This window comes from Fonsecaea erecta, assembly GCF_001651985.1.
Source record: "Fonsecaea erecta strain CBS 125763 chromosome Unknown Scaff6, whole genome shotgun sequence".
NCBI lineage: Eukaryota > Fungi > Ascomycota > Eurotiomycetes > Chaetothyriales > Herpotrichiellaceae > Fonsecaea > Fonsecaea erecta.
Genome location: NW_017387249.1, coordinates 1,210,577 through 1,236,146, shown reverse-complemented (window position 1 = coordinate 1,236,146; position 25,570 = coordinate 1,210,577). Strand labels below are relative to the sequence as shown.

Sequence of the window (25,570 nt, the reverse complement as noted above, 5' to 3'; positions counted from 1 at the left end):
CGTATACAGCAACCGCAGACATTGCCGAATCTATACCGAACCCCAGCCTTGCGCAGCCTCATCCCGAGGCTGTTCGGGGAAGACTCGGTCGGAGTCTATTCGGGTTGTCTCACGGCCGTACTCCCTGTACTCAGTCGTCTGGAGAACTCGCAAGGGTTGCGCGGCGACGGGCGCAAGGAACAGTGCCAAAAGGACCCCGTCGGCCGTGCGCAACAGGCGCGAGAAGAGGCGCCGGAACGTGTATATAAGAACGGCAAGATCACTCGTCTTGCAGCGGACACAGACAGACCGCGAATGCTCATATACTGGTACCCCAGAACACAACAAGATGCCTCCTTGGTTGTCCTACAATATCCTCAGCTTCACACAACATACGACGCTTCAACAATGGCCAGATTACGAAAGCTAACACAGTAAGAAGACGTGGGTATTTGTGATGACTCGCTCTCCACGGATCGCGCTTCACAAGGGTTTCTTAGTAAGTGGAACAAGGGAAGGGATGCTGAACAGAGAGCAAGGTATCCTCGAGCAATACTGGTTTAACCTCAATGGCAGGGGTCAGATCAATAACGAAGTTGACTACGAATATGAAATCTATCTGAAATGTCCGTCGTATATATATCCGTAGCCTGCTCAGTGCTGAGCGTCCTGATCAAGGTGAGCACGACTGAACTAATCACATGACCGCAGCCTTGCCAGCGAGGCTATATCCGACAGATTACCGGCAGGTAATCCTTCCTTGTTCGTGTGTCGTCGCGGCCCCCTCAAAGGCCGTTCGTAACAGTATTGCGGTTAAATCATGCAGCCTTCTGGGTTCCCTTTGTTCCCTTTGTTCCCTGGGCTCTAATTTTGGCTCCCATCTAGAGAAACTGAAAATGAGATCCAATTCTGATCCCCATCCCTTTGTGAATTACAATATAATGGAACTAGCTTACTGTAATGTGTCGGAGCACAAGATTCTTGAGACCGAGAATTGACTTGATCCACCGTCGCCATCCCGGGCATGCCCACCCGTCGAAATAATGAACGCACAAGATGGAGAAGTAACTGCCGTTATATGCTAGCAAAACATCTCGGTGAGGTCAGATACTAATTATAATCTGAAAGGCTTCTGACGATTACTAGAACAAAGTCATGGATTGCATATAGAGCCATCACAAGTTCGCCTTGTCCCGAGAGTCAATGGTCCATACCGTCGGAAATATCCTCCACGTCTTCAAAAATTATTCACTAAAATATGAGCGACCACTCGGGTGGGGTCTATAAGGCGCTATATCGGGAGATTGAAGTCAAAAAGTCCGTCACAGCGATAGCACAAGATGGATTCTGGAGAGCTCGACGGCTAGATAACAAACGATAAGGAAGTATAGTATTCACGTCTATATAATTTCTATACCAGAGGTTGACTTTGTATCCGTAGCGCCCACGATCGTCAGAACCAGACCTCGGTCGTAGTCCCATAACCGAGCAATTGCAAATTGAAAATCAAAGGCTCACCGAGGAGTTGCTATTATTACGCCACCAGACCACAAATACTCAAGGAGAAGTACATCGAAAGGATCGAGAGACTGGACAACTTCGAGAGGAAATACAGAAGTTAATAGCAACAAGAGACTATTTTCAATCCAATTTGCAGAGATGTTTACAACAAGTCGAAAATATATCGACCTTACTCGACTCGTTAAGCCGCGAACTGAGATGCGATATCCCTTGTTAATCTAACGACTTACCCCACTCCCAGGGGCAGAACTCATATCGAGGTCTAAGCCATCAACTCAGTTTCTTTTGAGTTTCAATTAAACACTTTGCACACTCGAATGACAGTGATGTATTTTGCGTTTTGGGAGACGGGACCTCAAACCGCATGATTAGACGGGGAAGCAGGTTCGCTTCTGCATTGTCAGGACGCTTCCAAGAGACCACGACTTTTGCACAATACAGATCAAGGATCTTCCAGAAGAAGGAAGGGGGTTCCGAGTTGATAAGATCTAGACATTGACGCATGGTGGTCAGAACTTCAGCATCTCTCTAAACTGTGCGACTTTGGCCCTAACGCCCTGATCATTGACGTCAAGCATGAAGGCATATCATGACAAGAAAGTGGACACCGACAATTGATACTCGCTAATCTCCCCGGCAGGTGTCGCAGGCTGGGCGCGCCGCCGCTTTTGACGGCTATAACAACCCCATCCCCCATCCCAATTCTCTCCCTTCCAACCTGGATCTCTCAACTCTGTTCGCTGTGACGCGCTCGTCGTGCGTCGCCTCGACACTATGTGAATCGTCCCGCTTAGCTCATTAAGCCGCCGTGAAAAGAGTCGCCATCTGGTGAAGCGGGCGCGTCAGCATGTTGCAAACAGATTCCCAGATACTGGTTCCTCGTTTGAGTACGGCAGTTCCGCTAGGAGGGTCTTGCGAACGGAACTATGAAGGAGGAAAAGTGGTATTCGGGAGACACCATTTTTGCTCGCACAGACGCAGATGTTGATTAGCCGTTGTACCTTGTCCCAATGGCTGGCGTGCGTGTGCTTTGAGATTGGCCATCAATTTCCAAGGAGGGTGAAGGTTTGTCCAAGCAACCACTGGAAGCAGCTGTCTCGGTCCGCGGGCATGTTCTCAACATTTTTGAACCCTCAGAACCTGAAATAACGGGCCACATCGTCGCCTCGATCTCAGGACCGCCGTCGCCGGGTTCAATGCTGGATTCGGGATAACGGCAGCTCCTGTCTCTCACGATATTTCGGTGGGATTACCCTCTCTACTTCGTTGCGGTGATGATCTTCCCTCTCCCTGCCTCACTGGGCTTGGAAACACCGACAGAAACTTTGGCGGTCAAAGGGTGGAACTCGGCAGTTGTGAAAGTCTTGGAACCGCGTCCTGCGAGACAAGATCAGATATGGAGCGCATTAGGCAGTGCTGACTGTCTACTATGGACGTATGGACAGCCAAGTTCAGTAAGTTTGGCATCTGGGGGTCGTGGCGCACCTCGCCACGCGCCATACACTAACTTGACTCCCAATGGAAGGCTGAGGTTTGCCTGAGTAATCAATTGGCTGACGACGTCGGAGCATTCAACACCCGCAGTAGCGCCTTTGTTTGAACTCATGTGGTGGAGTGGTTGTAAGCATGATTGGACGTAAAGGGCGCGGTATCAAGTTGCGCGCGAAGTCCTCTTTGCGCAAGCAGCCATTGGCGGCCAAAGACTGGCTCAATTAGGAAGGAATGTTAGCCGAGTGCGATGCAACGGCCACAACTTTTTGCTGTACTGGGTGTCCTCCCACAGTAATTTCTCTGATGCTCACCCTACAATGGACAACCCATTTATTCAACACTTTCTCGAAATACGCCTGGGTGGGTGTGACCAAATTTGTCGACGTATAGGATCAGGCTCGTTTGGAAAAGTATACATTAGTACGATAGTCCTCAGAGACAACGAAGAAACGTTAATTATGACTGATCCACGCAAGGGCGCGATGTTCCTACGGGTGATATAGTAGCTATCAAACTCGAGCACCGTTCGATTGCACTATCACTCTTCTGCCAAGAGATCGAGATCTATGAGGAGTTGGCTGGACAATCTGGCATCCCTCGAGTGTTCAGGTATGGCTACCATTGTGATTTCTAGGCGGTGGTGTTTGAACTTCTGCATCCTAATCTCGAGGATCTCTTCCAATACTATAACAACAAATTCTCACGTAAGACTACGTTAATACTGATGGATTAACTCATCCTTCGAGTTGAAAGTCTCTACGCGAAGGAATACCTGCATCGGGATATCAAGCCTAAAAACTTCCTACTGGGGACTGGTAAGTAGGGTAATATTGTCTACATGACCGATTTTGGACTCGCCACCTACCACCACGACCAAGCTATGAGTCACAAGCTAGTAGCCAGCCCTCGGATTTCCTTAGTCGGCACCTGTCGCTAGGCCAGCATCAATCGCCACTTGAACGTCGGTAAGTGCTGTGACTTCATTCCATCGTTGATTCGACAAGCTACAGCTATAATATGCTCTCATCTTAGGTGCCTTTCGGTGGATTCGAAGAGTCCGGGGTTGGCCGCGAGCTCGGGAAGTATGCGCTGAGCAACTACAACCAGATTAAGTCGGTGGGAAGTCGCTTGGCTGGTGCTCTGTTTGGTTAGATACTGGACCTGCCGAAGGAGTGAAACACTCAGAGTACAAGACGAATTTGGACCTGATCTTGATCTAGAGATAGCTTACTCCTGGGTTGCCAGGGGAGAATCAAGCCCGGTTTCAGAACATGGATGTTATGAGCCGGTCTTGAACATGTCACTCCTAATATGAGTTGGTTGTGATTCCGTCGGGGTAAAGCACCGTCACAACAGAAGGCAATGGTGTAGAGACGCGCAGAAAATTGACGACCCTGAGTGCTCTGGCGCTCTGTGGCAGAGCGGGGAGAGCAGCAGAGCAACAGGGCAACAGAGCAACAGAGCAACAGAGCAACAGAGCATACGAATCTCTTATGTCTATATAGGTACAACCCTTCCAAAGTCGAGCCAGGGCTTGCTCTTGACTCCGTAATCAACTATGTTATCACCTTGTACCCACACTCTTCAAGATATCGCTCAGCGAATAGTACCTCCTCAGTATACCCTATACCTCTGGCCGTTCTTCCACTCGTCAGGAAACCATGAGTAGCAACACGTGATACTCACGCGGACCGGTTCTTAGCATGCGGGTGGAGATGCCTACTCTCTGCTGTTGTGGCGGTGGGGGAAATTAATGACCAGAAAATCTAAATTCGACTACAGTACTTGAGCAGCTCGACTGGTGTTTCCTCTTCCAGTATTCTTTTCCAAAGACTCGTCCTTGTGCAGAGAAGACGTAGCTCGTACACTGTAACACCCTACCTCTTCCACTACCGGATCATTTACCATCACTCAGCTTCTTTCTCGTAGGATGAATCGGGCCCAAGTCCATGCTTCTCATACAATTGTGTGGGGTTACGTCCCAATCTTCCAGCACTGCTCCTCAACTTCCCTTTGCTTGCATCCATCAACGGGTTGATCCACTGGTCGTCCACCTTCCCGCCAATAAATTTATCACCTTTTCGCAGATATGTTGTGGCACCGAGTAAAGTAGGCTGAAAGTTAATGTAGATCCCCTCCCATTGCTTCTGGTCAACCCCGAAAATTTCGTGATTAATCCCGATATGGTCGTTCTCGGCGACAGTTCTGTTCCACCAATCCCACGCTTCGCGGTGCGTGGGCCCGTAAGCGAATTCATGGATATCCTCGATCGACCGCCAGTATGAGATCAACACTGCCTCCGTGGCTCCGTTTTGTTCTTGGTTCGTCCAGTTTGTCCCTCCGTAGTATCCTCCTTCGGGGGCCTTAGTCTCAAGTTCTTTTTCAAACTTGGCGACATAATCCACCAGTGTTTTCGCGTTGTGTGAAAAAATTCCCAAGGGATGATTCAGTTTCAAACCAAGCAGGAAGACGACGACCTTTTCATGAGCAGCTTCCTCATGGAAATTACCGTTTCCGTCTGGGATCTGGGGCGAGTTGCGCTTCATGATGGCGTCTTTGAGGTAAGGATTGCGCTTCAAGCCATATGTGACTGCCAGCGTGTCTGCCAAGCGTGCTCCTAGTATCAAGATCGAGGGCAGCATCGCGTAGACTCTTGGTATGAGAAATACAACGAGGGATTGGACAAGCGCCCCAATTAGAAGCCATGTCGAGATGGAAAAGTTCTCGCGGACAAGCTTTTTTAAGTCAACCCTCTATATTTCTGCGGGACTGATAGGTACCATGTACGCGCACTCACATAGAAAAATGTCCCTTGACCACCCAGCGGGTTTTTGGCGTACGTAGGACGGTTGGGTAAAGCTGGCAGGAGAGGCGTGAATCCCATTTCTAGTTGTAAGAGGCAATCAAAAGGGTTGTGGAAGAAGAAGGGTGTATTGGAGGTTGAGAGAATGAGCAAGAAGTGGGAGGTCATTAGGGTAGGTATATCAAGGAGCATAAACTTGGTATATTACGACATGCATAATCGACTTAATGCTAATTGGCTCGGACTATCTTGTTCGAGTGATCCTTTGGACCGGGGCGCCTCGGCGCCATGCTGCCGAACAGGCTGTCATAGATGGTACGGATGCTAAAATCCCCTCTCGTCCGAGAAGGTGGACAAAGGAAACCAATCCAGTACCTGTCATTTTTCAGCACGAATATCGTGGCTTGTACGGAAGGTTATCTATCCCCGGAATTTGGCGTCTCCTTGCCGAGAAAGTCCCTAGCTTCCCCGGGCACCCGCTCACTTTCCCCGCCTTCATCTCCTGAAAGCCCCGCAGCACACCTTGCAAAGCATTCTTTCTAACCTGGGGCTTGTATGATTTTAATTTCCCTTCCACCAGTAATTGTTCCGTCAGGCTGATCAATTTTTTACAATACTCGAAATCCTCGGGAATTTGCGGGGTGACGTCACCTCCCTGGGAAAACTCCTCGTGGAAGACAAAATCTAAGCAGCTTTTCCGAGGTGTCTGGTTATGTCATCAAGGCACGCTAGGCTCTAATTGCCCCAGATGCCAGCCATCTGGGTGCTGTTACAGTATGCCACAGCCCCTAAAACAGGGCAAACTAGCCAAGGACCGCACACGCCCGAACGGGACGGATAAGTAGCGGTGTGCCCTCGCACACTACAGTCTCTGTATTTAGAGGCCATAGCTATCTGATCTTGGTTTACTCCTTCTATCGACCTATCTAGCAGCCTCCGCGGGCTTCTCTTACAGCCTTCCACCAGCCGTTCGAACGAAGCGGGTAGAGATCTATTATCGCCACGTAAGAGGGTAGCGCAGGAGGCGCACGACTGAGTAGTTCGAGCGCATTAGAAAGGGGGCCGGGTTGGGATCCCCTAGTATCCTAAACGGGTCCTATCGTCTAAAGTTGACGAAAGTTGGTGTTGTGAATGACGAGGAAGAAAGAAGGACTAAGTTGCTCAGGCACTCCTCAGGGAGCGGCAGGTGAGCCGAGGGTGAGCAAAGCGGCGAGCGGCTAATCAGAACGGGACGACGGGCGATAGGTTTCTCGCACGCGACTACCTAAGTATATGTAAGTAATACATATTAATAACCCGGTCCAAAATCAGCGGCAGTCATGTACAATAGCTTACCTTGTATTATGAACTATGTACTCGATGCTCTTTCTGTCTCTCTCCTCTCTCTCTCTTTCTTTCTTCACCCTGCTATTAGTTCTCCACCTCAGCCTCAGCCTCAGCCTCGTCTCTACAACGTTCCGAATACACAAAGCACATTTCAAGAAAGACTCAAGTGCTGTGCTCGGGTAGGATTGGGTTCTCGGATTCGCTCATGGAGTTTCTTTTCTGATTTGACATCACGAAACTTGCCCCTCGCATCACATCACCATCCATCCCCGGCCATTCCACCCCCAGTCAAGCGCCAAAAGCGTATGTGGTCAGGTGACAACCCCCTCTCCCAGGTGACCAGGTCGATCATCAAGAAGGGTTATGTCGAGAGAAGAAAAAACCGGTTTTTGGCCCAACGACAATGTTTCGGGTTCTTTGAAACAAGGGTGCTTTTTTCCCCCATTCGCACCAGGAGTCAGGACTGCCTTGCCCTGCCTTGCTTAGCCCACTAGGCCCAGCATCTGCCTTACACTGACGGCCCTTGTCCTGGCCCTGGTTGGTTTCAACGAATTGGAATGAGTGTTCAAAATCTTGAAGCCCAGGCAGAATCGTATACGCCCACCACGATCTGCCACCCAACGCCGTGGTTACGATAGACTTCATTTGGTGTGACTTGATTTGACCGATGTTTGTACTGGTGCACGTTAGGCAGGGGACAAGGGCCCCCGTTTGTGATTCTCTGCTCTTGCAGGGAGGACGGGCGTCATAACTCATAACCCCCTCAAAGGACGAGGCAAGTCAGTCACGAAGGTCGCTGGTCTCTCACTCCTCGGCTGGAATTCCGTCCCAGGCAGGTCTTTGATTTCATCGAGACCTCCTCCCCCCTTTCTCTCCTGTCTTTACTACTACTGGCCACTGAAACCCTCTTTTTTCCATTCTTCACTGCACAATTCGGCATAAACCCGCCCCAGTGCGACCGTTTTTCTCTTCTCTTCGAGCACTAGCAAGCGACTTCCATACAAGCTCAGTTTCATTTCTCTCCTCCTTCTTGTCCCTTTTGCATCTCATCCACTTTCAGCCTCATTCCCTCAGTACATCACATCAGAGCGGGACTACAAAGTGAAAGTACTTGCTTGATTGGAGAGAGAGCCGCTTTGCGAGCAAAACATACGGTTCGACGACGCAGTGAGAGTCGTGGACTGGACTACGCTCCACGGAACAACTTTGGCTTTTATGCAGAGGGATCAGCCCTGGCTTTCGCCTGCACCGCCGCGTCTTCTGACCGGCGTGACTGTGTTCCCATCTAGGACTTTCACCTTCGCCCAACCCCAGCAAATTTGTCACAGCCTGCTCAATGCAACGCTTCGAAATGGCCACTGATCCCGCCGACCCTCCAGCCCTCCGCTTCCTCGACACTCTCCTCCCCTGCACCTTTCTCCTCTCCACGTTGGGATCGCTCATCACCTTCACCACCGCGGTGGGCATCTTTGGGGGACCGCGGCGGTACTTCAGCGAGATCCAGGTCTTCATCGCCCTCGCGTGGTTGTTTTTCATGTTGTCCCTGGCCATGGCCACGGTGACCAGCATGGCGCTGACTTTCCACCGACGGCACGTGCGAGATGCGTTTGAACGAGGGTACAAGTCCTGGCGTGGCGGGGCGGGGAATCGCACGGCGGGTGAAAGGTCGGTGGTCTTTGGCATTGTGGTGCTGGGCCTGGGAGGCATGTGGCTGATGTTGCTTGAGTGTCTGGCCTTTGTATTTTTGAGTCTGTCGATCGCAGCATACAGCCTGGCCGTGGGATGGATCGGCTTCGTCGTGTCGGCCGGCATGATGATTCTTACCGTGGTATTCTGGGTTCTGATGGGACAGAGAGATTGAAATACGGGTGCGGCTATGGAGAATTATCGCTTTTGCTGCGAAGTCCACGGCCTTTGCTCATAATCCGCCACGAGCAATGATCGGAAACAGTCAGTCCTCCTACCTTCAATAGTACGGCCCTTGCGTTCGTTTTCTCGGACCATCAATGTCAAGCAACCAGCTTCTTGTCCTACTATTTTGGTGTTCATCCTGCGCAGTCAGCAATTACACGTTCGACGTTCGATGAGGACATTAGTTTGCCCAACATGGTGGTGATTGAATGTTGTCTCTAATAATGCCCCGCGAACTAGTCACTGGCTGGTCTATACCAGGCTTGGCATGTATGCAGCGTAAAATGTAAGTTTGTCGTGTTTGTTCCCTTGTCAACTTAAATTATTTCCCGCATTGAGGACAGTGAACGGTCACCATTCACGTCCCACCCCGTTCCAGACCCTTGATCACGACGAAATCATGGACATCGACCCAGATCCTCCCTCCAAGCGACGTCGGACGTCAAGCGAAGACTCGTTCTCGTCCAGAAACTCCGCCGCCGAACCGAGATCGCATCTTCCTGCCCTGCGCCATATAGATTCCACCCGCTCCGATCGAGACGCGAGAAGAGGGCGCGGATATTCCAGTTCGAGGAGCAGGAACGCCAGTCGCGATGACAGGCCCAACGTCCGTCGGTCCAGGAGCCGCAGTCGATCGCGTTCTCGAAGAAGAAGTCTGAGCGGGTCGCGAACCCCAAGTTCGGTGTACGAGTCTGGCCGCGAGCACCAACCGCGTTCGAGATCGCGCTCACGGCGGAGGTCGGGGTCAAGGTCCAGATCCAGATCATATGAGTCGTCCCTGGATCGTCGGGGGTCACATTCTCGCTCTCGACGACCGTCAGCTTCACCCATTGCAAGATCGACAGAAACCCGCAAGTCGCTCAACTTCACCCCTCTCGTGACTATCCCACGCGCACACGCGCGAGGAATCACCTCCATCAAATTTTCCCCCGACATGACGCTCCTGGCGACCGCATCGGCCGACAATGCGATCAACATCTACTCTGTTCCTTCATATCCTACGCCCGACACACCTTGGAAACACATACGTACCCTGCGCGCACATCTAGCAGGTGTGAACGCAATAGACTGGTCTCCGGTCGGGCCATCCTACACCCTAGTCTCGGCCGGCGACGACAAGTCCATCCTCCTCTGGTCTCCCCTATCGTCGGATTTCCCCATCGCGCCCTCACCTTTCATGGGACACAGCAACTACGTTTACTCGCTTGCATTCTCTCCCAAAGGGAACATGCTTGTTTCCGGCTCCTTCGATGAAGCGGTGTTCCTCTGGGACGTCCGCTCCGGCCGCGTGATGCGCAGCCTCCCTGCACACTCTGACCCTGTCGGTGGCGTCGATTTCTTAAGAGATGGTACGATGGTCTGTTCCTGCGCCGGGGACGGCTTGATTCGCATATGGGATGCCGGAACAGGGCAGTGTCTGAAGACGCTAGTGGACGAGGATCGCAAGGCCGTTACGAGCGTGCGGTTCTCGCCAAACGGCAAATTCCTGCTTGCCTGGACACTGGACAACTGCGTCCGGCTCTGGAACTACACCGAAGGGAGATGTGTCAAGACGTACCAAGGCCACGTGAACCAGGAGTACAGCCTCAGCGGGACCGTGGGGAGTTACGCCTACAAGACCCGAAGTGGACAGCGGAGGCTGGAGGCGTTCGTGGCCAGTGGTAGCGAAGACGGCGACGTGCTGGTGTGGGACGTCACAAGCAAAGAAGTCCTCTGGCGGGGCAAGGGCCACCGCGACGTGGTGCTGGCCATGGACTTCGGGCGGACCAAGGACGGCAAGGGGTTGCTGGTCAGCGGCGGCAAGGATCGCGACTTACGGATCTGGATGCTGGAGGGTGACGACGAGGCGGATGCCGACTTCTACGCCGGGGACAAACGAGACTCGGAGCACAGAGGAGGCCGCGACAATGGCGGTGACGGTGACGACAACGACATGGACATGGACATGCAGATGACCATGGACATGGGCGATGTGGTTGAGGGGCCGATCTCTCGCGGCAATCACGATGTGCACAGAGACTCAGCAGGCGGTAGTGGAGGAGGAGGAGGAGCAGCAGCAGCAGCATCAGCATCAGCGGCGGGAGCAGTCGATGGCAACCACATGGACATTGATAGCGAAGGTGTTTGACCGACAAGTCGGTCCACGTAGAAGAAGAAGAAGAAGAACAAGGACATCCCGAAAGAAGATGGGAATGTGATATCCCCACAGATCAGATCAGATCATTAGCGCAAGAAAGTATCGATGAATCAATCGATGAATCAATCAATCCGCATTTTTGGTTCGTACTGTAACAAGCCTCTTGAAAAGAATGCCCCAACACCGACCGACAGATTAATAAGTCCCCCTTAAATGTTTTGGTCGTCTCCATGCCAAACCCATGCAATGCATGTCTGCGTATATGCATACACACAGCCCCCGGCCCCTGCCTCCCAGGGACTACTCCGTACTCAAATGTGTCCCGTCCCCCCTTCGCTAGCTAAACAAAACAAGAGGCACACGAGGCGAAAGAAGGCGAAGGCGTCGAGGTAGGTAGGCATCTGGGTATCTGGAGAAGGTATACATATACACAGGACAGGTAGTGGGTAGGTGAATAGGTGGGTGGGTACGTAGGCTGTCCAGTCCAGTCCCTTCCTTCTTCCTTCCTCCCCATGCATCTTCATCATACACGTCGGTGCATCACCAGTCAATCGTCACGACTTGTCCATGACCATCGATCGAGACCGATCCATCCATCCATCCATCCATCCATCTAGGCGCAAGTGACGTACTGACGCGCAGTATTATCACCGCGCAATGCGGTAATTGCCCCGTGCTTGCTCGGCCTTGAACCCCTCGCTCTGGCTGGGCAGAGGTGCTCGGCGGCGCATGCTGGCGGCGTCATTCGCAGCGGCAATAGCAGCAGCAGCAGCGGCAGCGTTGAGGCCGTTGGAAGGACCGCCGCCGACACCGTTGCCACCAGACAGGCCTGGAATGCCTCCTCCGCCTCCGAGACCGATGCCGGGAATGCCAATAATGCCCGGTGGAGCAGAGCCGCCTATGAGAGGAGGGGGGATTTGGCTGCTACCGCCACCACCTCCAACACCGCCGGGGGGAGGCGGGGGAGGGTAACTACCAGCCGGCAGGCCGAGTTGCGTGAAGTCGATCGGTGGTGGACCGGCGGGCGGTTGCTGGACTGGTTGTTGTTGCTGATGCTGGTATTGCTGCTGGGTCAAGGCGAGCAGACGCTGGAGGGATTCGGCGTCCATGCCGGGTACGGACGGAAACGGTGGGATCTGGGAGACGGTCGGGTATGCCTGGCCAGAACCGGCGTTGTTATGCTGCAGCCCTGACAGGAGCGAGAGTGCCGGCGGGGGAACATTGCCAATGCCTGTAATCGGTTGGTTCGTCGTCGACCCGTTCATCCCCAGCCCAGGGAGGCCAGGGAGACCAGGCAAACCGGGAATCGACAACCCTCCAGCGGCAGCGGTTGATTGTCCTCCCTGGTTCGCCTGATCCTCCAGCCCCTCGGCCTCGTCTTGCTCTTCTTGCTCTTCCAGCTCCTTGGCCTGTCTCCGCCCAAACTTTCGATCCCACGTGCCCTGTGCTTCTGCCCCTTCTTCACCCAGGTGGAATTGGTCTTTAAAGCAGGTTGTCTGGCCGGGCTGGGCGCGGGACCAGAACCGCGTAAAGTGGTCGTTGGAGCCCGTGGCGAGAATGTGTCCGAGCGGGTGCCAGTCGATCGACCAGATGGAAGAATCATGTGCGTGAGGAATGCGGTGGGCGGGGTAGATTGACTGTGCGGGTGCGGAGCGCGGGTCTGACGATGCATAGGGCGAGATTGTCGTAGAAGAGATGCCGGCGGGCGTGTTCGGTTCGGTGAGCAAGTAGGAGTGCAGCGAGCCGTCGTCGCCGCCAGTGCTGATGAGGCTCGGGTGGATTGGGTGCCATGATAACGTGGTCACGCCTTTGTCATGGCCTCGCAAGATGGCAACGTCGCGCATCATGCGCAGGTCAAAGATACGGGTCAGACCGTCTCTGCCGGCCGTCGCAAGCAACTGGTCGCGAACGCGGCTGAAAACAGTGGCCGTGATGGCGTTCTTATGACCATGCAGTGTTGTCAGATTCCGGCACGTCCGCGGATCCCACAGTCGCACGCTGTGGTCTTTGCTTCCCGACACAACAAGGCCCTTGGTGGGGTGCCAGTCGCAGGCTTTGACGTCCCACCCATGCTCCGTAAACGTCGATTCGTTGGTGGACGAAGTAAAGTCCCAGATCTTGAGGGTGTTGTCGTCGGACGCGGTGACAAACTTCGCGTCCGAGGGCGCAAAGGCCAGATCTCTAATCGGAGCGTCGTGGCCTTTGAATTGATGGGGGTTGTTCAGGGTTGGTTGTAGATAATACACCGTGCCTTCGTCGTTGGCGGCGACGAGCCAGTCCTTTCGATTCGACCACTCTGCAGCCCGAAGGGAGCTAGAGCCCATGGCAGTAACAGTCTCAAAGTTGAATGACATGCCATTCCACAGCATGAACTCGCCATTGTGCACACCGGCAAGAAGTCGACGACCTTCGGGCATCCACCGCACCACCGTCACGGGCTTTTTGGATTTACCCAGAGAGGTGTGAAGGTGGCGAACGGGGATCGACTCGGCTGGGGCGTCTCTCCGCGCGGGAGGCGGCAACATGTCGATAACATAGCTTTGGCTTGGTCTTTCTTGTTCATAATGATAGCTGCCTTTGTATGGTGGTTTTCGGTTGCTCACCCACTGAATCATAGATGAGCCATAGTCAGTAATCGGCCGCGGTCTCCGTCGACGGAAGGCTCCTTCTGGGTCATCGTAGCTGTTGGCCGTGTGACCAAAAGACGTATTCATTGAGAAGACAATTCGAGGACAAAGGTGATTGATACCGCGAAGTAATTTGGGAGTGACGTGGATGCCACGGACGGGATCCCGTGCTCAACATCCACTGTTCTAGAAGTGATGAGACTGGATCACTCAGAAGACCAGATTTATCCAGGTGTGAGATTGACGGGAAAATGTGTTGGAGGTGGTTGGTGAAGCATGTATGTTGAAGGGATGGAACGCGAAATCAGCCACACACGTCCCGACAAGGTTTACGCGGTCACGTGCACAGCTGTTGAAGCCCTCAAGAGCGCATAAAAGGGTGTCCAAGGAGATTTAATCGTCTAACATTCAGTTCTTTCAAAACAGTGATACTACCAGTACGTTAGGCTACAGTCTCGTCATCTCCGGACCATCCTGAGCTCTCCAAACTTTGCTTGCCACGCGAAAAAGTAGATCATCGCAGCCAGTGGTTGTCCGACGAATACGAAATTGATCCAAAAGATACAGTTTCCAATCACTTTGCCAGTCCCATGCATCTTTGCCAGAGGCTCCGTGATTTGAATCAAAGGTAATTGCAACACCATCCCAAGAAACGCCACGCCGAGGATGTTGTGGGAGGGCACGCCGACAGCAAGCTCGTGGAGAAATCCCGAGAACACAAACACCCACGCACTGGCTGCCTGAGGCGACCAGCCGCGGCCGATCAGGGGCGAATAGATGTGCCTCCGCATGAAATGATAGACCGGCTTGTTCCAGGTCGACCAGTACATCTTGAGACTGGTGCTGTTCCACCAATCCTCGTAGAAGACTCGATCGCCAAACATCATGATCTCAGCGAGAGCATTGAGAAATGATTGAAACAGGGCAAAGAAGCCAGCAAGCCAAACGATCAGGGATATCGTGGACAGCTTCATCAGACGTTCCGCAATGGAAGAGAAGTCGAGCACGGCCATGCCGTCGAGCGAGTTGCGCAGGACGGGGACTGCGTACTGTGCACACGTGAGCCAGATGAAAACGCTGAGGGCTACCACTTCTCCCACCCGTTTGAGGAAGAAGGTCCATCTGATCCGGTCTGTGCGTGGGTAATATGGTTGATAGACCAGGGTCGGTGCCCACCAGAAGTAGCACAGGTTGGGCAGCGTGATATTGCGTGGATAGGGACATTTTGAGTAGATCTCTGGAAGGGCGGATTCGGGACCACCAGGGTTCAACATGGCATGTCGAAGGTCTCGGTTGGTGAAGGCATAGGAGCAGGTCTTGAGCCACACCACAATGGCGTGGAGCTCGCTGATGGTCCCCAACCCGGGATTGTGGATGCAATAGTAGACCACGAAACTCGAGATGAGCAAGGCCAGCGAGGCATTCAACGTGTGAGCGGCGGCAATCCACCACCAAGTGTTGAGGAACTCTTTTGTCTGCTTCTCGGTCTCGGGCTTTTTGTTTGCGTCTGGGTCGCTCTTCTTCCGCCTTCCAATAGCTCCTTTGGCATTTTCCATCGCCACCTTCTCAATGACGTAGGCGACAAACAGGTGGCAGGGCGTCAGGGCATAGAGGGCCAGAGCAATCTTGATATCCTGACTCCGGAGGTTCGACTTCAGAGTGATGAGGAGGCCGTATTTTCTCGCATTCTCAATGACCAGCCGCAGGTTCATGACGATGATCGTCAAGACCATGAGATTACGGAACCCGATGAAACTCGGGGTCTCTTGTGCCTCATGGCTGAGACATGACGGTCGGACCTTGGAGTGCAGGGCGGCAACATGACGGTACTTGCTGCGGATCTTGGGTTGTGACTGAGGCTTATCGATAGAGGGGTTGGGGACCTCGACGGGAGGCTTGACATCGTGAAGACCTTTGGCTGCGATGTCCTGGGTCTCGGAGATCAGAGTGTGGACGTTATAGGCCATGGTCACGCCCGGAACAATGAAAGGTATGTTGTCTGTGGTTGTGCTGTAACTTGTGAAGCTGTACACTTATTCCCCTTCTCTTGCAACTTTGCTCAGTGGATCATACGTCAACCATGATCAACAAAACCCGGCCAATTGCAGATGGGGAGGGAACCGTCGAGGGATGAATATGAAGGAAGGGGGTTTGAGGATGACATGACCGAATGCAACTTTCGTTCGAAAAGGTAGCGATCCTGACAAGAGGACCCCTTCTGGGCGGATGGCGAAAAAGTAAAGGCACAGACGCACATGGCACGCAGAGGCATATTGTGACACGACCACCCGAACACGGCGGCGGAACGGGGTACTAGCGAACAGGAGGAGAGGGAGGCATAACAAGACGCGCAATTTTGACTGCGGTTGGGAATTGGAGGGATGTGGGCCTTTGTTGGGCAGTCTGGCAGCACCTGGGATTGGTCCATGGCGTCCATTTGGCCCATGGCGTCCCTGTGAGCCCTGTGGTGAGAGCATGTGTCAATCCCAACTGTTCTGCTGTGCTGCCATGTATTTCTTCCCACCTTCTGAGTAGAGACGGTGTTTTCTTTCTATTTCATGGTACAAGATCTGAATTCTGAACATACATCACGGCCCCACGCCAACACAGCTTCTGAACCCGTGCTTGCCCCTGAAGCTTCAGGTTTCCAGTGGGTTTCCTATACAGAAAGACCTCCAGTGCCCAGTTTGTGTATATGTGTGCGCTGGTCCCCAGCTTAGCGGAACCCATCACGTCTTCTTCCCTTCCACGGCCTGCTTGACCGTCTCTTGTGCCTTGCTGCCTTCGAGATCCTCCTCACTCTCGCCCTCGGTTTGTTCTTCCAACTCGACTTCGATCTCGTCTTTCTCCGTCGGCGGTCCTTTCACTTCCGGATCGATAGCCAACTTGACTACATCGTCCTGTGCCCTCTCGCCTCCACTCATCTGCCATTCCATCAACTTCGTAAAAGCACCGTCGGGTCGACTGCTGAGTTCTTTGTAACTGCCCATCTCTGCAACACGTCCATCGGAACCCAGACATATAATGGTGTCGGATCGTTTGATCGTGGAAAGACGGTGGGCAATGGAGATGGTCGTGTTGCTCCCCCTCAGTAGCGAGGCCAGGGCTTCATTGACCAAGGTTTCTGACTCGGCATCAAGGGCACTGGTGGCCTCATCCAAGATCAAGATATCGGGTTCCTTGACCAGGGCGCGAGCAATGGCAATGCGCTGCTTTTGACCACCAGAAAGTTGGGTGCCACGAGCACCCACAGGTGTGTCCAACCCATCGGGGAAGTCGCTAATGAATTGACAATTTGCCCGTCTCGCTGCACGCATGATCTCCGCCCGGGTTGCATGAGGTCGACCGTAGGCGATGTTCTCGGCGATGGTGCCAGAAAACAAAACCGGCTCTTGGGACACGATGCCGATCCGGCGTCGGAGAGATTTGACGTTCATCTTGGCAATGTCCTTACCGTCGATCAAGATGCGGCCCTCCGTAGGTGTGTAGAACCGCAGGATCAGGGAAGCAATCGTGCTCTTGCCACCGCCAGAGGGACCGACAATGGCGACATTGGCACCCTGGGGAATCTCGAAATCCAAATTCCTAAAGATTCTCACCGCCGGTCGAGTAGGGTAGCTGAAGGAGAGATTCTCGAACCGAATGGGACCTCGTGCTGATACCACCTTCTCACCTTTCGTGGGAGATATGGTTGGCTCCCGGTCCTGCAGTTCGAATAATCGGGATGCCGCTCCGACACCCTTCATCAGCTCCGAGTAGAACGACGAAAGCCCAAAGAGTGAAGAACCCGCGTAGGCAGTATACATGAGGAAGGAGGTGAGCTCCCCTATACTGATGGTGCCACTCGATACCATACTACCACCAACATATAGAAGCGACAAGATCGTCATGTTGCCCATGAACCCGGTGGATGAGAAAAACGTGGCACTAATGATCGACTCTCTCTTGCCCAGCTCGAAGATTTTGCGCACCTGGGTGTTGTATCGATGAACCTCGAGGATTTCACCTGCGAACGCCTGTGAAGTCCGAACATTGCCGAGCCTTTCCTCTGCAATCTTGGTCAACGTGCCAACATTCTTTTGGATCTTTCGACTCAAATTCCGGATCGCTCGCCCATAAAAGAATGCTCCGAGGGCAACAGGAGGGAAGAGCAGCGCTAGGATCCCAGTCAACTTCAGAGACACCCATGCCATCAAGCCAAAACCAGCAGCCCCGCTGACAAACGCGCGAAGCCCGTCTGAAAGATTTTGCGTGATCGACTTGCCAACGATGATGGTGTCAGAGCTGAGTCGGGAAATCAAGTCACCGACACGATTGGCATCAAAGAACTCGGCATTTTGAATGTAAGTCTGCCGGAACAGTCTGGATCGCAGCCTCGCCACAATCCTCTCGCCCACGATTCGCAGGATGATGATGCGTCCGTAATTTGCTGCCGCGCCCGTTGCGAGAATACAGACGAGTGCAGTGTAGAATGTTGTCAAGCTCAGACCAAAGAGCATGTCGGTCTTTTGTTCCAGCTCGGCGCCTTCTGTCTTCGCTCCCCCTTTGGTCGCTATATCCAAAATCTTGCCAATGGAAAATGGTATTGACATGGTGATGGACGAAGAGATCAGGAGAAGGAGAAAAGCCAGGCCGAGGACTTTTGCTTCCGGGCGTGCAATCTTGATCAGCCGCCATATCTCTCCGAAGCCAGATGACTTGCCCGCAGCACCCTCTTTTGACAACCTCGCGCTGAGGTTCACATGTGAAGCCTGGTGTGCCTTTTCACTCCTGTGAAACGCATCCTCGTCACCCGTTTCGTCAGTGGGTTTTGTTCGCTGTTGCTCCTTGATGATCGGAGTGGGCGTTTCGTACAGTGCGCGACCGCTCGAAAAGTATACTGCCTGAGCAGTTATGCGAGGCCGGAAGGGCACATTGACACCGTCTGCCCTTGGCGCAGAACCGCTGAGTAACTTCAGTGATTGAAACGGGTTCTGATTTCTGGAAGGCTTCGGGCGCTGCCATTGATGAACCCCGCGAGACAATATCCGCGAGTGTCGAGGAGAAGAATTAAATAACGAGAGAAGGATATTCTGATCGAGCTGATTTAATCGGGAGCCATGTTGAAAAGGCCTGAAAGCGAGCAGCACCGAGGTGCGCGTAGCAATCATGCCTGTAATAGATCGAGGGACGTTTCAGGGTACTAAAGGAGTGGGCGTGTCTCTCCTTCTCTTCATCGCGGCGACGATGGTATAAGGGGAAAAGTACCAGAGAAGCTGCGAGTTCTAATGGCGCAGTGAGAGCATTGAAGGTAGGTAAGAAAAAGGTGTCTGTCTCCGCGACACGGATGGATCAATGACGATTGACCGGCCGACAAACGGAGGCGCGAGGCCGAGCCTAGAGAGCCCGAAAGATTCGAAGGGGCTCCAGCTGCAAGCCCTTGGTCAGTTAGCCAGTTAAGCACTCCCGCCCGCAGTGAATGAGGCTCCCCTAGGCTTGGACCGAGCCCCTCCATTTAATTTACTGGGTGTGTGTGCACCCACTACGTAATAATGCACGTAGTTGGCAATTGTCGAGTTCACCATCATCCGACTCTGGGTGTTCGTTTCTAGAAGAATCCTTCTCTTCCCAAAGATTCAAGAAGCTCAACAAAAACAAGAAACAATCTGAGACTGTCCTTTCTACACTCTACACTGCTTGCGTTCGACTCTCAAACTATCTGCCCGTGACCGAACACCTACTCCCTCCCTGGCCCTCGCCATGCCCATTTCCTACGACAAGTGGGACAGGCTCGAGGTGTCGGACGACTCCGACGTCGAAGTACACCCGAATGTCGACACAAAGAGCTTCATCAGAGCCAAGCAGCACCAGATCCATGAGCAGCGAGCCCAGCGAAAGCATGAAATAGAGACTCTCAAATACGAACGAATCATCAACGACGGACTCCTCGAACGTATCAATGCCCTGTTGGACGCACTGAAAAGGCATCAGGAAGATGCAAACAAGAAAAACCCGGACGAGGTTGTGTTTCAGAGTTTGATCGAGAGCGCCGGGGATCCTGCCAAAGATGAACCGCCCAAACCTCCCGAGGGTGTCTACACACACCAGAAAGAGCAGCCCCGGTATTCTAAGATGATCGGCGTTCTGGTCGACCAAGTGAAGAAAGAGGTCGACGAAAAGAAAGACACATCCACAGATCGATATGCAGACTTCTTGCAGGGGGTGAATAGCCATCTCACCAAGGTCCAGAAGCTGCAGCAGGACCTCCTGAAGCGACTGGCGCAGCTGGAGAAGGAGGCGACCGCGAAAATCACGAGCGAGGATATCCATTTCGGTTTCGATTCGACTCACATCAACAAATCCAAGCCAGCTCCAGCCCCTGCTGGGAAGACAAAAGCGAAGGAGAAAACCAAGACTGAGACTGTCGAACTGCTCAACGCACCCAAGGGTCTAACCTCACAGACACGGGATGCACTCAAATCTGGCGAGGGCGCTGTTTCCTCTGGCGCAGAGGCCGATATTGAAGACGACGCTTTACTGGATAAACACGAAGATGAGGAAGAAGATGAGGCAAGCATGAAGCTCACGCCCGAGGGTAAACAGTTCGCAAAGATCAAACTTGGAGACTACCGGGCGTGCCTACAATTCATTTCAGAGCATCCGAACATCGTCAACGAGGAGACTCAAAATGCCCTGATGGTCGAAGCTCTGAATGCTCAGATTGAAGGGCAAAATACTTACGCCAAAACCTGCGTTCATCAGAGTCTCCTGATCCAATATTGCCGCCAGTTGGGTCGGGACGGTGTCGGGTTGTTTTTTAAGCGAATCACCACCAAGGGCCACCAAGCGCAGCAAGTGTTCAACAAGGACCTGGCTGAGACGTACGAGAGGATCAAAACGTCTGCAGCCCGACTGCAGAATGAGCAAGGAGCCTCCTCCGCAGGTGAAGAACAGATACAGCTTCATGCCGTCGATCCTGGAACGGAGATCACTATCAACGTGCCACAGGCCGACTCGGATGACCCAGTCGAACAGGAGGCACGCAAGATCTTCGAGCGTTTCCCCCCAGGACTACAGCGTGCGTTGGAGAGCAGCAGCCTAGATGAGGTCAACAAAGTTCTGGGCAAAATGAGTGTAGATGAAGCTGAAGAGATTGTGGAGTTGCTAGGTCAAGGCGGCATGCTCAGTCTCCAGGAGGGATTGATTGACGCCACGAGCGAAGAGGGTCAAAGGAAGCTGAAAGAGATTGAGGAGGAGGAAAGACGGAGGAAAGAGGCAGAGGGGTTGGGTGAGCCTGGGGAGGCTGTAAGCTCATAACACGTCGCTTTGATGGTCTTGCATCGAAAAGGTGCGGGAGCTACCAGTGCTGTTTTGTCTGACACTGAATGTAGTGTCACACCTCATGCCTTGAGCGGCTCATGGTGGCCGTCTGACAGAAAGAGGTCTGTGACTGTGTGAAACGCAAAAAGTCCAATGATAGAGACACCTTACCTTGTAAATCTCCCTTGTCAGCGAGCATTCCCCTCCTCTCCTCCCTCTCGTCTGTTGTCTAACCTTGTTTGTGCGTGATCACAAGGCATCCACCCGGCAGAATGTCCACCAGAAGGAAAGTTCTCTTGGATGTCCCTGGTCAACCAAAGTTCCATCTCGGATTCAGCTCAACTCCATTGGTTCCTGACCCAAAGTTCCAGCACTAATGCACCTTGTCGCCATTGTGCAGCGGTTCGTGAGGCAGTGAGGCAGACAATCCAAGAGCCTAGCGTCCAACAACATGCGAGTGTGCTCAGCCATTGAGCAACAATACCGATGAATGCTCTTCAAGTCAAATCCCATCATAATAAGATTCAAGGCACTCCTCTCACCATCGTGGCTATCTATTGCTCTCTCAATTGCTATGCAAGGTGGTCATCTGGACCTGTTGTCCAGCCCACAGAACCGGCAACTGTCGAAACTGCCTTAGCCCACATCATATCCTCTTAAGGACAACGTTGAGGATGGTCAATGGTGGAATGATGTACACTCAGGACAACACGTCAGGTTATGAGGAAGATCTAGACGCACTCGACCAGATGGGTGTCGGGGCTGAGCAGGACTCCCAATCGCGGAGGGTGGTCGGGCCTACTCCTCAGCAGTGGGTTGACATCAAAGACGTCTTCACTGAATTGTATATTACTGAAAATAAGAAGCTCAAAGATGTTAGGGCCATCTTGCGCAAGAAATACGGTTTCAATGCCAGCGAGAAGATGTTCAAGCGACGAATCACGGAATGGAAAATCCACAAGAACTACAAAGCAAAGGACAAAGAGCTTCTGGCGAAAAGGGTGAAAGAATACGTTGACGCCGGACACGACATTCAGTCGATCTCATTTCGTGGAAGACCATTGAAGCTCGATAGAGTCAAGCGCCATTATCGCAGCGACCAAAGGTTCACGCAACTTTGGGAACAGCTATCACAGAGCCCAGAGTCTGTTTCCGTTGGAGATATCACAATCAAGGATGAATCGCCATCAACAGTCCCGACCAGATCGACATCCTTCCCAAACTCTAGCACTCCACCGGGGGCCTCTGACTCTAGTATGCAAGACGGCCATGAACCTGGTCTCAATGTCATGACAGTCAACGTCCTCCCGCCGACTGAGCTGTACAGTATGCAAACTTGCCTCTTCCACACCCGTGAGGCGGTGCAGTGGCAGTTCACGGCTTTCCACCGACTCAAACTGAACGAACTGCAACATCGATTCCCAAACTCAATCCCGGAAGAGGTCAAAACTGGACAGACCGATCAAGTGTCGGCATTTTGGCTGGGGCTCTACCATGGCTTCGACTCTTTGCAAATCGGCAAATCGAGCGAAGCGTGGAGAAAGTTCGACATGTGTTGCAGTATGGTACAGCCTTTGATCCATTCGGCACCCCTTCAGCTCTTATCGTGTTTGTTGGTACATTTTGCCACCCCATGGAGGGGGATGGCAGCGCTGGAGCAGCATCTGCTGGGATTTATCTCATCCATGGCAGCGAGTGCCCTCGGGAGAGATCATCCCTATGCCAAAGCCTTGCGGATGATTGCCACGGACAATCGAGATCAGGTCGTCGAGGCAATGATGCAGTTGATAGTTGAGGGCTACGGCGCCCGGCGAAAGCCCAGCAATTCGTCGCTCTTTGCCTTGCGCGTTGACCAGATTGACATGCTTCGAAAACGCAAGAATTTTCAATCTGCACATTATATGTGCCAGAAACTGATCAAAGACAGTCAGTCCATGCAACCGAAAAGATACCGGACTTCACTCGCGGCTTTGGGAAGGCTGTATACGGACCAAAACGAGGAGTTTGCGGTCGAGGGGGTCGCACACCGCATTCTGCAGCACGAGACGGCAGATTCAGGTTCGACAAATAGTGGAAGCGCCGCTTGGGCTTGTGATCAGCTGGCTACTCTTTGCCTCAGGCGCAAAGAATACGCACTCGCTGAGCGATACCTTCGCCGGGCGGCGTCTATGTCCTACAGTGGACTCCCTCACCGAGGCCCTTCGACGGATTCTTTTGCCAAGAAGCTAGATTCCTGTTTGCGACAGCAGGGCAAGAGCGCTCGTCTCAGTCAGATCCACGAAGAGCCCGATGTCGAGCAGGAAGAGGCCGCCCGTTGGCCCTAACCAGGTGGAGGGCAATTTGAGTGTTTCAATTTATCGATGCTCTACCGAGACAGGATTCAGGGTGTTTACAAATGCTTCCTGGGGGACAGTGAGAAACGAGTTGTTCTAGGGAATCTGGACAGAACGAAAAGTCAGTGTGGAACGATGTCTTACCCAACTAAGACCAATCCTGGTCGTGCGTCCTTTTTACACCGACTGCAACCCTGGATCAGGAGGCAAAGCCTCTCCAAATCAAGGCGAGAGGAAGCTCCGGATTCAAAAAGACGTCTTCATGCCTCTCGAACCTCGTGAGTCTGCTGACCGTCCGAGCAAGTCAAGTTGTTGTCCGCCATATCAGAATGCCCCCTTCGTATTCGCGTCACGCCTACTTTTCGGAGTTGAAGTTCCCGGACGTCGACAGCATTGACGTGTTGAACGGCAAATCCAATTTTCACCAATGGCACTCTGACATTCAGCCAGTTCTGCTGTCCAATCCCCATTCTTCAGATCTAATCCTGGGCAGTTGGACGGAACCTGATTGTCCCCCATTGTGGACCATGGAGGACCAGGCGTCGTTCGACGAGGAGCGCAGAGAATGGCACGCTGCAAATACAGCCACTTGTCGCTTCATTCGCGCGACGTTGGCCACTAATGTTTGTCCGTTCGTGCGCCAATACACCACTGCAAAGACGCTCTTCTTAAATCTCGTGTGGCTGTACGGCGAAGACGCCGGGATTGACACTCAGGGTGGCCCTCCGGTGCCTGCGAACGCGGAGAACCTACATCCCAAGAAAGGCCGTGCCGGTTTGCTGGCAGCTCTCGAGGCCAAGAGGTCTATGGAGTATCTGCTTCCTGTCTGCGCGAGCCTCCCACCACCAGCTTTTTCTGCACGTGCTCAGGGAAAGGACAAACACAACGACACCAAAGTCACGGCGCCGTCTGCTTTTGACACGGATCCTCCTATCACTCGTGGCAAATCGGCAATCAAATGGCAGTCAATAACGACCCCGGAGCCCTCCTCGAACGCTCCCACCGGTCCTCTGTTCGATCAGACCCGCCTCGCTTCTCATGTCAGCTTGGAAACCATCCACGAACACGACGACGAGCCGCACCCGGGCAGACGTGTGCCGTCCGGGTATGCGATCGACTTCGACTACCGCGGACTTTCTCGGGGAGATGGTCAGGAGCGGTCGGGCAGTGGGAGCCTCAGCCCCATTACTTCCTCTTCCGACTCTGGTAGTAAATATGACATTGATGATGACGAGGTGCGTCTTCTTCTCCCTTCCTCCTCCTCCTCCTCCTCCTCCTCCTCCTCCTCCTCCAGCAGCAAGCGAGTGACAAGTCCCTCGCGCATTGTATCCATTGGCGTCTCCAGCACCGCTGACGTTTGGGGCCACCAGGACCAACGCGACCTCGAAGACATCGAATTTGAGATCGCGGCCGCCGGAGGGTCCACCTCGCGATCAAAGAAACGCCAGGCATCCGGCAGCAGCAGCGTTCGCGACGCCGATCTCGAGCCCCCGAGGCCGGCAAAGACAGCAGCGGCAGGCATCACTTCCATTTTGAAAAGTGTCACCGCTACCACCAGCACCAACACCACCAGCACCAACACCACGGCCCGGAAGCGGGACAAGTTCACTTTCTCGTTCCCGCTGCGGCGGTTGAATCCAGAAAAGGAGCAAACCAAGGGCAAGGGAAAGGACAAGAGAAAGGCAACGAGTGGTTGAGGAGATTGGTGGGATTTGATGTGCGGTGGTGACCTGCAGGCTTGAGCCAGTCAGTCGGTTGGATCTGGGTGAAGGATGTATATCATCGATATATATCGACACACAACATTCAGTCCAATCTCTTGGGGACAGATGCGGATATCAAGGGGCTTTCTATGTTATGTTACCTCCGCTGCGCATCTATCTCTTTGGTGGATTAATTGGAGGAAGTCTCGCCCCGTTTTCTCCCCCATATTTCTCTATTAGAAGAGCACAGCACAGAAATAGACAATGTCGCTCAGTTCAAATGCTCCCAGGTTCTGTGACTGTCGTCGTCGTCGTCGTCGTCGTCGTCGTCGTCGTCACCATCATTATCCAGCCTGCCTGCTCTTCATCCATCCCCCTTTTCACCCGTTCTACCCTTCAACCTAATTCCACCCCTTCATTTTCTTGTAATTGTATCTCTG

At 53.0% G+C, this 25,570-nt stretch overlaps 10 protein-coding genes across 10 annotated transcripts; 5 read left to right on the top strand and 5 right to left on the bottom strand.

Moving 5' to 3' along the window:
- Window positions 1-4,898: 4,898 nt before the first annotated feature.
- Window positions 4,899-5,633, bottom strand: AYL99_07472 (hypothetical protein; the record flags this gene model as incomplete). The annotated part of the gene is made up of 1 exon (XM_018838981.1): window positions 4,899-5,633. The coding sequence occupies one exon, from the start codon at window positions 5,631-5,633 to the stop codon at window positions 4,899-4,901; it is 735 nt and encodes a 244-aa protein (XP_018691749.1).
- Window positions 5,634-8,471: 2,838 nt separating this feature from the next.
- On the top strand, window positions 8,472-8,981 carry AYL99_07471 (hypothetical protein; the record flags this gene model as incomplete). The annotated part of the gene is made up of 1 exon (XM_018838980.1): window positions 8,472-8,981. One exon carries the CDS (start codon window positions 8,472-8,474, stop codon window positions 8,979-8,981), a length of 510 nt encoding a protein of 169 aa, XP_018691748.1.
- Window positions 8,982-9,418: 437 nt separating this feature from the next.
- AYL99_07470 (hypothetical protein) lies at window positions 9,419-9,862 on the bottom strand (the record flags this gene model as incomplete). Its single annotated transcript, XM_018838979.1, has 1 exon — window positions 9,419-9,862. The coding sequence occupies one exon, from the start codon at window positions 9,860-9,862 to the stop codon at window positions 9,419-9,421; it is 444 nt and encodes a 147-aa protein (XP_018691747.1).
- Window positions 9,863-9,965: 103 nt separating this feature from the next.
- Window positions 9,966-11,159, top strand: AYL99_07469 (hypothetical protein; the record flags this gene model as incomplete). The annotated part of the gene is made up of 1 exon (XM_018838978.1): window positions 9,966-11,159. One exon carries the CDS (start codon window positions 9,966-9,968, stop codon window positions 11,157-11,159), a length of 1,194 nt encoding a protein of 397 aa, XP_018691746.1.
- Window positions 11,160-11,815: 656 nt separating this feature from the next.
- On the bottom strand, window positions 11,816-13,882 carry AYL99_07468 (hypothetical protein; the record flags this gene model as incomplete). Its single annotated transcript, XM_018838977.1, has 1 exon — window positions 11,816-13,882. One exon carries the CDS (start codon window positions 13,880-13,882, stop codon window positions 11,816-11,818), a length of 2,067 nt encoding a protein of 688 aa, XP_018691745.1.
- A 371-nt stretch (window positions 13,883-14,253) lies between these two features.
- Window positions 14,254-15,762, bottom strand: AYL99_07467 (hypothetical protein; the record flags this gene model as incomplete). The annotated part of the gene is made up of 1 exon (XM_018838976.1): window positions 14,254-15,762. One exon carries the CDS (start codon window positions 15,760-15,762, stop codon window positions 14,254-14,256), a length of 1,509 nt encoding a protein of 502 aa, XP_018691744.1.
- A 762-nt stretch (window positions 15,763-16,524) lies between these two features.
- AYL99_07466 (hypothetical protein) lies at window positions 16,525-18,945 on the bottom strand (the record flags this gene model as incomplete). The annotated part of the gene is made up of 1 exon (XM_018838975.1): window positions 16,525-18,945. The coding sequence occupies one exon, from the start codon at window positions 18,943-18,945 to the stop codon at window positions 16,525-16,527; it is 2,421 nt and encodes an 806-aa protein (XP_018691743.1).
- A 589-nt stretch (window positions 18,946-19,534) lies between these two features.
- Window positions 19,535-21,091, top strand: AYL99_07465 (hypothetical protein; the record flags this gene model as incomplete). Its single annotated transcript, XM_018838974.1, has 1 exon — window positions 19,535-21,091. The coding sequence occupies one exon, from the start codon at window positions 19,535-19,537 to the stop codon at window positions 21,089-21,091; it is 1,557 nt and encodes a 518-aa protein (XP_018691742.1).
- Window positions 21,092-21,768: 677 nt separating this feature from the next.
- Window positions 21,769-23,418, top strand: AYL99_07464 (hypothetical protein; the record flags this gene model as incomplete). Its single annotated transcript, XM_018838973.1, has 1 exon — window positions 21,769-23,418. The coding sequence occupies one exon, from the start codon at window positions 21,769-21,771 to the stop codon at window positions 23,416-23,418; it is 1,650 nt and encodes a 549-aa protein (XP_018691741.1).
- Window positions 23,419-23,756: 338 nt separating this feature from the next.
- On the top strand, window positions 23,757-25,124 carry AYL99_07463 (hypothetical protein; the record flags this gene model as incomplete). The annotated part of the gene is made up of 1 exon (XM_018838972.1): window positions 23,757-25,124. The coding sequence occupies one exon, from the start codon at window positions 23,757-23,759 to the stop codon at window positions 25,122-25,124; it is 1,368 nt and encodes a 455-aa protein (XP_018691740.1).
- Between the last annotated feature and the right edge of the window lie 446 nt (window positions 25,125-25,570).